Source organism: Cotesia glomerata, linkage group LG4 (genome assembly GCF_020080835.1).
Source record: "Cotesia glomerata isolate CgM1 linkage group LG4, MPM_Cglom_v2.3, whole genome shotgun sequence".
Taxonomy (NCBI): Eukaryota; Metazoa; Arthropoda; class Insecta; order Hymenoptera; family Braconidae; genus Cotesia; species Cotesia glomerata.
This window is the reverse complement of record NC_058161.1, coordinates 8,883,289-8,896,261: the sequence shown is the minus strand read 5'-3', so window position 1 is coordinate 8,896,261 and position 12,973 is coordinate 8,883,289. Positions and strand designations below refer to the sequence as shown.

General features: G+C 27.7%; 1 protein-coding gene across 9 annotated transcripts in view; it reads left to right on the top strand.

The window, feature by feature from the left end:
• The window catches only part of LOC123264105 (potassium/sodium hyperpolarization-activated cyclic nucleotide-gated channel 2), a 251,655-nt gene that overhangs the window by 221,302 nt on the left and 17,380 nt on the right, over positions 1-12,973 (top strand). For 5 of the 9 annotated variants that reach the window (XM_044727188.1, XM_044727187.1, XM_044727191.1 and 2 more), the window contains 3 exons: positions 119-262; positions 5,438-5,512; positions 10,680-10,787. In XM_044727188.1, coding sequence (XP_044583123.1) covers positions 119-262; positions 5,438-5,512; positions 10,680-10,787 — 327 coding nt within the window. The remainder of the gene's footprint in view (positions 1-118; positions 263-5,437; positions 5,513-10,679; positions 10,788-12,973) is intronic. The other 4 variants (XM_044727192.1, XM_044727190.1, XM_044727194.1 and 1 more) reach the window with 2 other exon arrangements.

Here is a 12,973-nt window from a genome sequence, read left to right as displayed (position 1 = left end):
CTTAAAGTTTATGTTACCTTCACACCTTTCAGTAAGATTACAATGATACTAAATTTATATCTCCACTCAGCTTCAAAGCCAAATTAATTAACGGTATATTTTTTTGTTTGAAACCTAGTTTCAGGACTTTAGTGAGTCTTTCCAGATTTTACACGCTGGACGCGCGCTTAGAATCCTCAGATTGGCGAAGCTTCTCTCGCTAGTAAGACTGCTAAGGTTATCAAGACTTGTGCGATACGTATCGCAATGGGAAGAAGTCTATGTAAGTATTCATTTTTATAATCTTATCATACTTTCAATTATTATTATATTATTATTATTATTATCAAAATTTTTCATAATTATTATGACTTAATGTTTGATTTTTTGTGTATTTTTAATATTTAAATTACAATACCTTTTTATTTATTTTTATATTCAATACAATACAACACTTAAGTAATGCAATTAAAAGTAAGGTAAAAGTCTAAAATCGCGAGTAGACGTCCTCCGACACTTTAAAACTCTCTCGATTAAATGAGTAAGTAGTACAAATAATAATTAAGTTTACTAGACAGTAAAGAGTAACTAGGTCTCAACTCTCTATACTATATCAATAATTAATATCTAACACAAAATTAATAATGAAATTAAAAAACGCACAGTATAAAGTATTATAATTTATAAAATAAAATTCGTATTTTATAAAATAGTAAAAAACAACTTAAAACATATGTATAATGTGTGTATATATTAGGGTGGTTAAAAAAACAAACTTTTTTTTCTCAGTAACAGGCTCAAAAGTTTCGTTTGGACATAAAAATGAGCCTGTGAATAGATGAGCTCTTACTTTTATTATTAAGATGCTCCGCTTTGCACTTTTCGATTTTCCATATAAGAATAACATGGGAAAAATTATTTTTGTTTCTTATGATTTTTTAATTCACAAACCAAAAATCATAAAAACAAATCGTTAAAATATTTTTATAGGAAATTGAACGCTCTATAGAAAAAGATTCTTATGATTTTTTGGTAAACTTATTAGTTCAAAAGTTATTGAAGATTCAAGTTCAACTTACTATCAATTTTGCCGATTTTTGTATGTTGCAACAGAACTATTTAGTTTTATAAAAAAATTTTGCCTGAAATTTCATGCGAAACATGAATAAAACATTCTTCGAGTTTCTAGATAATATTTTTTTTTTATTCACAAACATTAACAGAACATTTTATGATACATTTAAATTATATTAAGCTGTTTAATTAGAATTTTTTTTTTTTTTTAAACGTCTGCTATTCTGGCACCAAATATTGATATAGAATGCGTTAAGAAAAAGGTTATATCGCGTAAAACTTCACGGGATATAATCTGAAAAATTATTTCGTGTAAATTAAATTATACTCTGTTGAAATTTGGATTATGCCCACGGTGACTCCGCCAATTTTTTTTCTGGCGCCTGCGCACTTAGCATTATCATATCTATTATGTATTTTAAATATTAGGTTAGTCAAATATTGTTTTAAATAATTATTACATACATCAAAAACATTTAAGGAGCATTAAAGCACAATTTTTCCTATAATTTGAGGTTACAAAATTTTTTTTTCTTTTCTTAGACTTTTCGAACTTAAAAATGTTAGGCTAAGAAAAAAATATTTTTACATATCAAAATACATAAATAGTCACACACTCATATAATTCACTGATTATATTTTAATTGATGTCCAATATGCTGATTGACTATAACTCACAAATTATAAACAGCACTTTACGTGCAGGCGCTAGAAAAAAAAAATGGTGGAGTCACCGTGGGCATAATCCAAATTTCAACCGAGTATAATTTAATTTACACGAAATAATTTTTCAGATTATATCCCGTGAAGTTTTACGCGATATAACCAGAAAAATTAATCGATTAAATCGGAGATTTCACTGAGTACAGTCCAAAAATAATTTAGTATACTTTGAAGGATATTGACTATAGTCTGAAATTTTTTTTCACTACACATACCACGGAATATACTATACGAAGATGTACAGTACGGAAGCCTGGTTGGCTCACCGTTAACTTACGAAAAAGTGGCGCTCCTTTAGCTCACAAGTTAACTAGTGCACGAGTTCACTAGTGAACTTGTGCACTTGTGGAGGCGACGTGACACTATTAGAAACGCACTTTTCGAAGGTGCCGCCATTTTGGCATGCGTAAATTAAAAAATAAAGTCTTATTTTGTTATTATTTACGTTACGCTAGAACGCTGTAGACATTAATATTAGAAATTTTAATTTATTAATTGCTATTGCTGTAAAATCACTCTTCTAATATTGTCGCGTCGCCTCCACAAGTTTACAAGTGCAGAAGTCCACAAGTGCACGAGTCCACTAGTGTACGAGTCCACTAGTGTACGAGTCCACTAGTGCACTTGTGAACTTGTGGAGGCGACGCGACAATATTAGAAGAGTGATTTTACAGCAATAGCAATTAATAAATTAAAATTTCCAATATTAATGTCTACACCGTTTTAGCGTAACGTAAATAATAACAAAATAAGACTTTATTTTTTAATTTACGCATGCCAAAATGGCGGCACCTTCGAAAAGCGCGTTTCTAATAGTGTCGCGTCGCCTCCACAAGTGCACAAGTTCACTAGTGAACTCGTGCACTAGTTAACTTGTGGGCGAAAGGAGCGCCACTTTTTCGTATGTTGACGGTGAGCCAACCAGGCTTCCATAGTACAGTGGGTTATTGTTCTTTCCGTGTAGAGCGTTCAATTTTCAATAAAAATATTTGAATGATTTATCTTTATAATTTTTGGTTGGTGAGTTATGAAAATCAGAAAAAATAAAAACAATTTTTCTCATGTCATTCTTATGGAAAATCGAAAAGTGCAATGCGGAGCATCTTAATATTAAAATTAAGAGCACATCTTTTCACAGGCTCATTTTTATGTCTAAGCAAAACTTTTAAGTCTGTTACTGAGAAAAAAAAAGTTCGTTTTTTTTTTAACCATTCTATTATATATAAATACATGTATAACATCTAAATATTATCGAGCTGATCTGAAAAATCGGTCAACACAATTAAAGCAGCCATACCAAAATATAAAGAACAAAGCGGTGCTCTCGATCGGTATTCCATTTGATTATTTTACTATTTTAAATCATGCCTCTCTGTCTCTCTGGCTTTGCTTCGTCACTTAGCGCAATCACATTGTACGCGTTGTACAGACCAACGAATCAATCAGACACTTGCCGAGCAGTCTGCAGTCATCAAGATAAGATCATCATGCTTTTATTATTTTTGTATTATTTATTACTCTGTTTATTTGTTTACATACAAAGCTCATTTTTTTTTATATTAATATTAATGTTGATGTTAATGTTAGAATTTTTTAGTCTAATCTAAGAAACTAATAACAGATTTCTGTTCAATAAAATTATGATAGCAAAGTCAAGGTGCGTTATCGATTATGACAAATCGAATCTACCGGAAGAAACGACCGAGAATATTTTATCGAGAAAATTTCACTGGTATAAAAATATAAATTTTAGTGATGATAAAAATATTAAAAGTACATTTATTCAGTTTATTGGGAGGCACGGTAGTGTTTCGCACCAAGTAGATGTTTAAATATACACAAAAGGCGAATTTCTTTTTGTAGTCGTACACGGAAAGAACAATAACCAACTGCACATACTCGTATAGTATACTCCGTGATATCTATAGTAAAAAAAAAATTTCAGACTACAGTCAATATCCTTCAAAGTATACTAAATTATTTTTGGACTGTACTCAGTGGTCTTCGATTTAATCGATTAATTTTTCTGGTTATATCGCGTAAAATTTCACGGGATATAATCTGAAAAATTATTTCGTGTAAATTAAATTATACTCGGTTGAAATTTGGATTATGCCCACGGTGACTCCGCCATTTTTTTTTTCTAGCGCCTGCACGTAAAGTGCTGTTTATAATTTGTGAGTTATAGTCAATCAGCATATTGGACATTAATTAAAATATAATCAGTGAATTATATGAGTGTATATAACTATTTATATATTTTGATTTGTGAAAATATTTTTTTCTTAGCCTAACATTTTTAAGTTCGAAAAGTCTAAGAAAAGAAAAAAAAATTTTTTAACCCCAAATTATAGGAAAAATTGTGCTTTAATGCTCCTTAAATGTTTTTGATGTATGTAATAATTATTTAAAACAATATTTGACTAACCTAATATTTAAAATACATAATAGATATGACAATGCTAAGTGCGCAGGCGCTAGAAAAAAAATTGGCGGAGTCACCGTGGGCATAATCAAAATTTCAACAGAGTATAATTTAATTTACACGAAATAATTTTTCAGATTATATCCCGTGAAGTTTTACGCGATATAACCAGAAAAATTAATCGATTAAATCGGAGACTTCACTGAGTACAGTCCAAAAATAATTTAGTATACTTTGAAGGATATTGACTATAGTCTGAAATTTTTTTTCACTATAGATATCACGGAGTATACTATACGAGTATGTGCAGTTGGTTATTGTTCTTTCCGTGTAGTTTTCGAACAAAATTACCAATAATATAGAATTTCAAAAATTTTTAATTAAATCTTTAAAAATTTATATTTTGATTTTTTTATTCAATAAAATTTAGAATAATTACTAATCGATGATTTAAAAATATAAATTATGTCAAAAATAAAAATTTTTCACGTCATATCTAAACACTTATTAAACATTCACATTTCACCAGTGATATTCTTTCGGTAAAATTATTTTTAGTAGATTTCTGCGCAATCGACTAATAAAATTCTGATTAATATAAACTTAAAAATAAAAAGCCAAGACCAGGTCAGAGAGAAGCACGCGATATTAAAAAAATATCCAAACAATGAACAAGAAACATACAAAATAAAACGGTAACGCGAAACCGGGAAAACGTTTACTTATTAGTACAATTACAACGTAAAAACACTTACAAAGCATAAATAAATAAATAAATACAACTTAAATAAATCCATTAAACTATATTAATTGCCCAAGTGTCTGCTCTTTATTATTGTATCACGGTAACATTTAATAATATATGTGATTATGATTATTTATAATTATTAACCATAGTGCATCATACTTATCACTGCTGCTACTTTGTACTCGTTTATTACGGCACTTACCGTGTCCTCACATACCCTACCCCTGTCCCATTTCCCGCGACTGTTACATAGATTATTTATTATTCCTTTTATTTATATTTACAATTATAATTAATTCAATATATATTTTTATGTTTGTTAATATTTTAAAAACTAAACTTTTTTTTTTATACAAAAATTAATGAATAATTAGTAATATTATGATTATAATTATTATTACTATTATTATTATTGTAAAGAGAGAAAATTATGCTTGATGGTTGATTATATATTGGGCCTTGCGAACACATTACAAATGGGTTTGCAGATCCCCCTATACCAACAGCCGGAGAGACACTACGAGCGACGGGCTACACCGCCCCAACCAGACCGAACGAGCAAGGTGTGCCTGCCTAGTAACCCCAAAATCAAGGCCAATTGCCCTTTCTTGATTGAAGCGTTCGTTAACTTAAAAATTCATGTTTTTTTCTACTACGTACTGCCTAGATTATTTTGTGTACTTTATTATGGATTCCTCTTATTATTTCGTTTTTTTGTTTTGAAAATTTTTTGTTTTTTGAAAAATTAACAATAATCTTTGTGTTTATTATCGTTTTTTTGTTTAACAATAAATAACATTAATTAAGTTTTGTATTATAAGTTTGAATAATGTTTGTCGACTAGATAAAGTGTTAGAGTTAATATTTTTGTCGTGACGGAGTCTGGGCAACCGATAACGAGTTTTATTATTAAAAAAAGTTTGTTTTTGTTGTTTAAGTTTATGTTTTTTTAAACAATTAAAATTGGTAATTATTGTTCCATGTTAGTTTACGGTCTGCTTCGATCGATTAAAGCTCTACCTTTCGATTTAGAGTCAACATTAGAACCACAGTAGTGCATCGCGCCAATTATATAATCATACACGTGTGTGAGCGTATAGCGCGCACTTTTTAAGATGTTATAAATGATTCTTAATGTTCGAAGGGTAGAGTTTGATGTTAATATATTTTGTGAAAATATATTGCCTAGATCGAGCTCAGAACCTACGTAGTGTCCTTCTTAAACAAACTAATCTACTTGCTCGCATCCACGTGTCCATGCAACGTGGAGTTGAATGCAACTTAAAATAATAATAATATGAATATTTTAGTGAATTAATATATTAATTGTTGAAAGTTACTAATATTTTAGATAGTTAATAGTTTTAAAAACTCTTACCAATGATCCTGCACCTTGCACAGACACGATAATACCAGTCCTTGCCGATGTCCTGGGAACGATTTGTTGACATGCTGTCATGCTGGTCGGTTGGAAATGTTTTTTTTTTTCTTCACATAGGTTCAGAAAAGTTCGTGTTCACAATAGATGTGCTATTTACTTCTCACTTTGAATTTAATTTTATTCGATATTAAATTTTTTGGTGAATTTACTAATATTTTACTCATTTTTTTTCTCAAAAAAATTTTGCTAAATTCTAAATTTATTCTACAAAAAAAAAACTTATCTATAAGATTGATCAAAATTTGAGAAACTATTTTTTATATGTATGAGATTAAAAAAATTATTTAATATAATTTGGTATTTTCCAAAAAATGGGTATGTCAATTAACATGGATTATAAAAGAAAAATTTATTTAGCCGTTTATTGAACTATAAACCAATGTTAAATAAGTTAAATAATTATAATAGTTATAATGTTAAATAAGTTTCTTAGGAGACAATAGAAATTAGAAGAAAAATTAAAAATTTCTCTAAAAAAACCACACAAAACTTTTTTTTTCTATTTTATAAAACTAATTTCTTTTTCTCATCATTTTCAGAAACATAAAGTTTTCAAAAAAGTCAGTCTTCAGACTTAGTTTTTCCATAGACATCAATTAATATTTGAAAAGAAAGTATCATTCGAAGATTCAAAGTGAGAATTTTAGCGCGAGGTTTTTTCTTAGGTCTGCTTGCGAGTGTTGTTAGGTGTACAGATGTGTTTGCCCGTAAAGTTATTTGTTTATACTGTTAAAACAATTTGAAATAATATTATAATTTTGACAATGTGCCCGTAATAATGTTTATGTGACGGATGTATCCTGTTATATTATATTATGCCATACTAAATGCAATTCGCACTGTACATACAACATCTCTCCACGTATTAATATACACACCACACACACACATACATATATACATAGTACTATACACGTTAAATGCAATTAAGTATGGATAACATGTTTACATGTGTCGATTAGTCAACACACTTGATAATTTCTTCACGCAAAAGACAACATATATATAATATATAATTATCACTTTGCTTGCTGCCTCGTGTCATTCACTGCCTGATAATTGTTTCCAATTAATTATCGGATCAGAATACATATATGTATATAAATATAAATATATACATGTATATATATATATATATATATATATATATATATATATATATATATATATATATATATATATATATATATATATAATGATATATATATAGATATATATATATATATATATATATATATATATATATATATAGATGAATAAGTTACATACTTACATTAGTTCACATTATTTATATTCGCAATAATTAATAAATTAACAAAAATATATATCACTCTTAAATAAAAGCAATATTCACTTTTATAACTATTCTGTTATTTTTTTAATTAACACGTTACTGCTCTCTCCACTCATTGAAATATATATTTTTCTTGCACGCTCTACTACTGTATTATTAAAGCACAATTCATACTCTCCGTCTCTTGTTTTCTTCCATTTAAAATAATTACTCATGCGAATCAGATTCATGAATGTTTCGCATCGCGGAACCGTTACAAATGTCATTAGCGGCCTCTTATACATTCAAATATATCTGTATAAAAATGCGTCTTTTTGTATATATAAATATATTATTAAAGATTAATTATTTTAAATAATCGGATACTAAACCAGATAACGGGGTAATTAGATTCTCCGGTAGACTTCCGTCACCGCTGAATTTACATTTTTATGACAAAAAACAAAATAGTTAATTTCGTAACTTCCGGTGTGCAAAAATCAAACAACTCAAATAGGTGCCTTTTTATGTTTTTAATAACCCCGATAAATATTTATGCACTAAAACACCGGTCTGCTGTACTACTCCACTGTATGTACCACTTGTTCCGTTCCCACCTCTGTTGTTTTTTACAGCCGAACGCGTTTATTTAAATGATCATTTTTCCTAGGTAAATAGGTTTTTTTTATGGTTATAATTAAGTACTAATGCTTAATTTTAAGTGCTGCTGCATAAAAGAGAGACATAAATGATTTTTGTTTCGTTTTTTAACATTACATATAATCTCTTAACAAAGTAGATTTTTTTTTAACTCGAAGCTTTGAAAGAAATTTTTTAATTCAAAGAAAAACTTAATTTTTAACAAAGGGTTGTAAAAAATGATAAATATTTTTATTTAAAAAAATTCTCTAAAAAATATTAAAGAATTAAATATGCAAAATTGATCATTTTTTAGAATGATTTTTGAATGATTTCACAAAATTTACACAAAACTATTGGAAAAAAAAGTTTTCAACTTTAAAAACAATGGTTTATATTATTCTGAATATTTACTAAAATAACATTCCTTTAAATTGACCTACGAACAAATTAAAAAATACATTTTCACGTTCATTTTTCCAATATACCGGCGCCGGGAATCGAACCTTGACCTCCTGCGTTTAAGTCTAACGAGTTTTATCAATTTCAATACTTCACTTTTTATTGATCTACACCTCTGAAATATAAAACTTTTCTATTTCTAACACAGTAGTTTCAATATTGAATTACAGATAAGAAAATAAAAGTAATAACATTTATAATTTGAAAATTCATTACAAGCTTGGAGCTTTACAAAAAATTTTTCATTGAACCAAATATCAATTAAAAAAAAAGTTGTAAAACAAAGAAAATAGAGGTTCCATTCTCGCATCATTCAAAAAAAGCTTACAGTAATAATTTTTAAAAGTTAAGAGATTATAATGATGATAAAATAAGTTTAATTTTTTATTCGGCTTCTTTTTGTAACATTATTTATATCTTTTACATTACATTTGTATTACCAGCTGTCACAAGGTACATTTAACGCGAGAGCTAACCGATTCTTTTGCACATCTGGGTAATAACGTAAAATAGAACGAAAATACCAGCTCTTTTTTTACACTACCTTATGAGGGAATAAATTTATTGCTACAATGTATAAATTTACATAAAACACACAATAAACGTCAACACTTTCATTTTCACATTAAATATTAATCTTTATATACAACAATTAACTCTTTTATTTATTTTAATTTCAATGTTTATTAATTTTATAACTTTATTAAACTTAAATATAAATGAGAGGATTATGTGCAAGTTGACCAACAATTTTTTCAACGCAATACAAAAATACAAATTATCGGAAAAAAATGACATTAAAAATTATCTTACAGTAAATCCTCTCAATTTATTATATTTTTAACTAAAATAAATCATTTGGATTCATTCAATTATCAATTATTACTTTATCAATTTATCTTTTTATATAAAATCATTTCTAAAGCTTCGCTAACAAATCGCTTCCTCGCTTAACGATCGCTGAATAAGCTTTCAAATAAAACATTTCTGTTAATCAATGGTAATAATTAATTAATTACACAGATAGAAAGGTTGGCTTGACGCTAGAGAAAAAAATTCTTAATCAGGAAAACAATAAATTTCTTGAGTTAAGAGAAAATATTCTTGAGCTAACATAAAATTCTCAGTTTAAAAAAAAATTTCTTGACTCAAGAATTTGTTCTCTAATCCCAAGAAATTTATTGTTTTCCTTGTGGTAGTCTTGGTTTAAGAATTTTTGTCTTGAGTCAAGTTAACCTTTCTTCCCGTATAGTTAATACTGCGTTAATTAACAAGCTCTCAACTTACATTATTTAATTTATTGCTGTTGTCTCGCTGTCACTTGGGCGATAATGGTCAACTTGTACAATTTAATACCTGGTTAAATCACACCCTGCAATTACGTTTGTGACGTTTATTATTAAGTTAATACTTAAATTAATTATAAATTATAAAGCAAACACACTTTTGAGAATGAGAGAGTAAGTTACAATTAATAAAATTATCTGCGTATACGAAAAAGGAGAGAATGAAAAGTATATATTAAAAAAAAAAAACAAATTATTAACAATTATCGACATCTAAAATGATGGAAAGAGCGATAATGGTTTTAGGCTCGTTGCTAAATTACTTACTAGTGCTCTGATTCTAATACTTAAAACTATTATGAACTAACAAATTTTTATTTAAACTTTATTTTTTCTTCTTATTTAACAAAAAATTTTTATTTACTTTTACCATCATTTTTTTTCTTCATTATAATTTAAAAAAATTTATCATTTAAAGTTTTCCTTTCTATTTTATTTCCTAATGAAGTTTAACAGAGTTTAATAGTGATAAAAATAAACAAAAAAAGACAATAAAAAAATCAAGAAACTCCCTGTCTAACTCTTCTCTTACTATGTCTTGCTATGTCCCGGCTTTCTTTTGTTTCTAGATATTGCAGAACCTACAAAAAAAACGCACTGAGCGGAGGGGGCGCCTAAGCTCTGACAATATGAATAAAAAGAAGTCCGGTTTCAACAAAAGCGACCTTATTTTTAAGGTAACCCGCCCTCCTGATGAAGAAAAAAAATTAAACAAACTAAAACTATTAAAATATATTAGAAACTAAACAAAATCCAAGCAATACAAGCTCTTATTTCTAAGCAGTCCCAATAAAATAAATTAAAAGCTATATATAATAATAAATAGACTGAAAAACCAATGCGACTTTCCTCTTTTTATTTGTGATAAATAATACTGTATTCCGGCTCAATTTTTCAAACCAACATGGAGTGGAAAATATACATGCATATATCAAAGATAAACAACCTCTATATCGTACAATCCATTTTTATTATTCAATTCCCATCGGACAGGCTCGTTATTAATGCTCTTGCAAACTCACTTTTCATTTTTTCATTTTTGTTTTTATTTTATCTCAGTAAAGTTCCAAGTGTCGAATATTATTATGTTTGATACAATATTTGAATTATCATCCCAAAGGATAGAAGAAGCCTCTCTGCTACCAGAATTTTAGTTTCTCTGGACACTGTTTGTTATTAATTCCAAATTAACCGATATTGAAAAAGTTTGTTTGTTTTTAATGTTTTCCACCAAAAACTAATTATCATTAGTATCCAACTCATGATGCAAACACACATAACTTAGTTTGAAAATATTGATCACATGAAGCAATTTGGATTTCGATTAAAATAAAAAAAATATTTAAAAGTCTCGTTAAAGTATCTTCAGAAGATTGTTTTAAAAGACATTTCTGTTACAATATAGATGTACTCTCTCTTAAACTTTATTTTATCGACAAAGTTTAGAGCAAAAAAATTTCAAAATCTACTGTAATGAAGTAATCTAATCTATGATAAGTTATAATTTTCATTAATCAAAAAGTAATTACGCTAGCATAAAAATAACGATTCAAATGTTTAATTACAGTTGTAAGAGTAAAAACATTTATTTTCTCGAATAAATAAAAATGTCTAAAAACATAAAATCTGATAATCGGTCTAAGGTTGACTTCTCTTAACAATGACAATCTTAAAATCATTTTCAAAACAAAAAAACTAGACACCAAAATGATAAATTACTATCCGTTAATAAAAGCCTCCACTCCATGAATTTTGCATTGAGCCCGGAAAGGAATGCGCAAAAAGGGGAGATCTGCACACTGATTAGCTCGTTGGTTTCTACTCAAAAAAAGGGTTTATTTTTAAAAAACGTTTGCTTACTCCTTCCGCCGTAATTATTTTAATTTACTTTTATTTCGCTACATTAAGCAAACCAATATATACGTGTGTACATTAGTGATACATATGTATAAATTTGAATTTTTATTTTGTTTTCGTAACCAATAAGCAGCAATAGGCTATGCTAAAAATTTACACCTCCAACACGTGCCTAGCGATAAAAAGTTTTGAATATTATATTAAATTTACTTCGATGAAGCGGAATCCCAGCGAATTCGATATCGCTTGAATATCGTATTAATTATCAAACTTTTATTAACAATATTAAAAATAAATATTTGAAAGAAAATATTGTCTTATACTGTTCTAAAACTTCTTCTATTTCTGCCTGTCGATTCTTTTTTTCAAATAAATCTATCGCACGATTTCAAATCTATTTATAAAAAATAAAATTATAATGGTTATATTATATGTATATATTATATCTGTATGTATATATTTAATTCTAATCGATTGAATACAATAGACTATTTGATTTGGACAAGAAGTATGTATCTTTTGATCGCTAGACAGTGTGCAATTTATAAATATATACATATACAGTCGAGTCTCGTTATGAGTCCTATTAATGTCTCTCTCTGATATTAACGCGATTTTGGTTAAAAAAAAAGAAAACAAATAGAACTTATAACAAGACTCGGCTGTACATATATAAATTTCGATGCAGCGCACGTAATTGGGCGTCCCTTCTTTGTCGCTTTTATTCGTATATATTCATAAGTTTATGTTATAATAAATTACACCAGCATAATATTTGACGTTTTTGAGGATACCACGAGGAAAGTTGCACTAAATTTTCGTGGTAGACAAGTTTATTCATAAACTTTTAAAAGTATATATATATATATATATATATATATATATATATATATATATATATATATATATATATATATATATATATATATTTTAGATATTGAAATTTTGTACTATTCAAATCCGTATATGCTGTGTGTATGCTAATTTATTTGTCATTTGCGTGTGC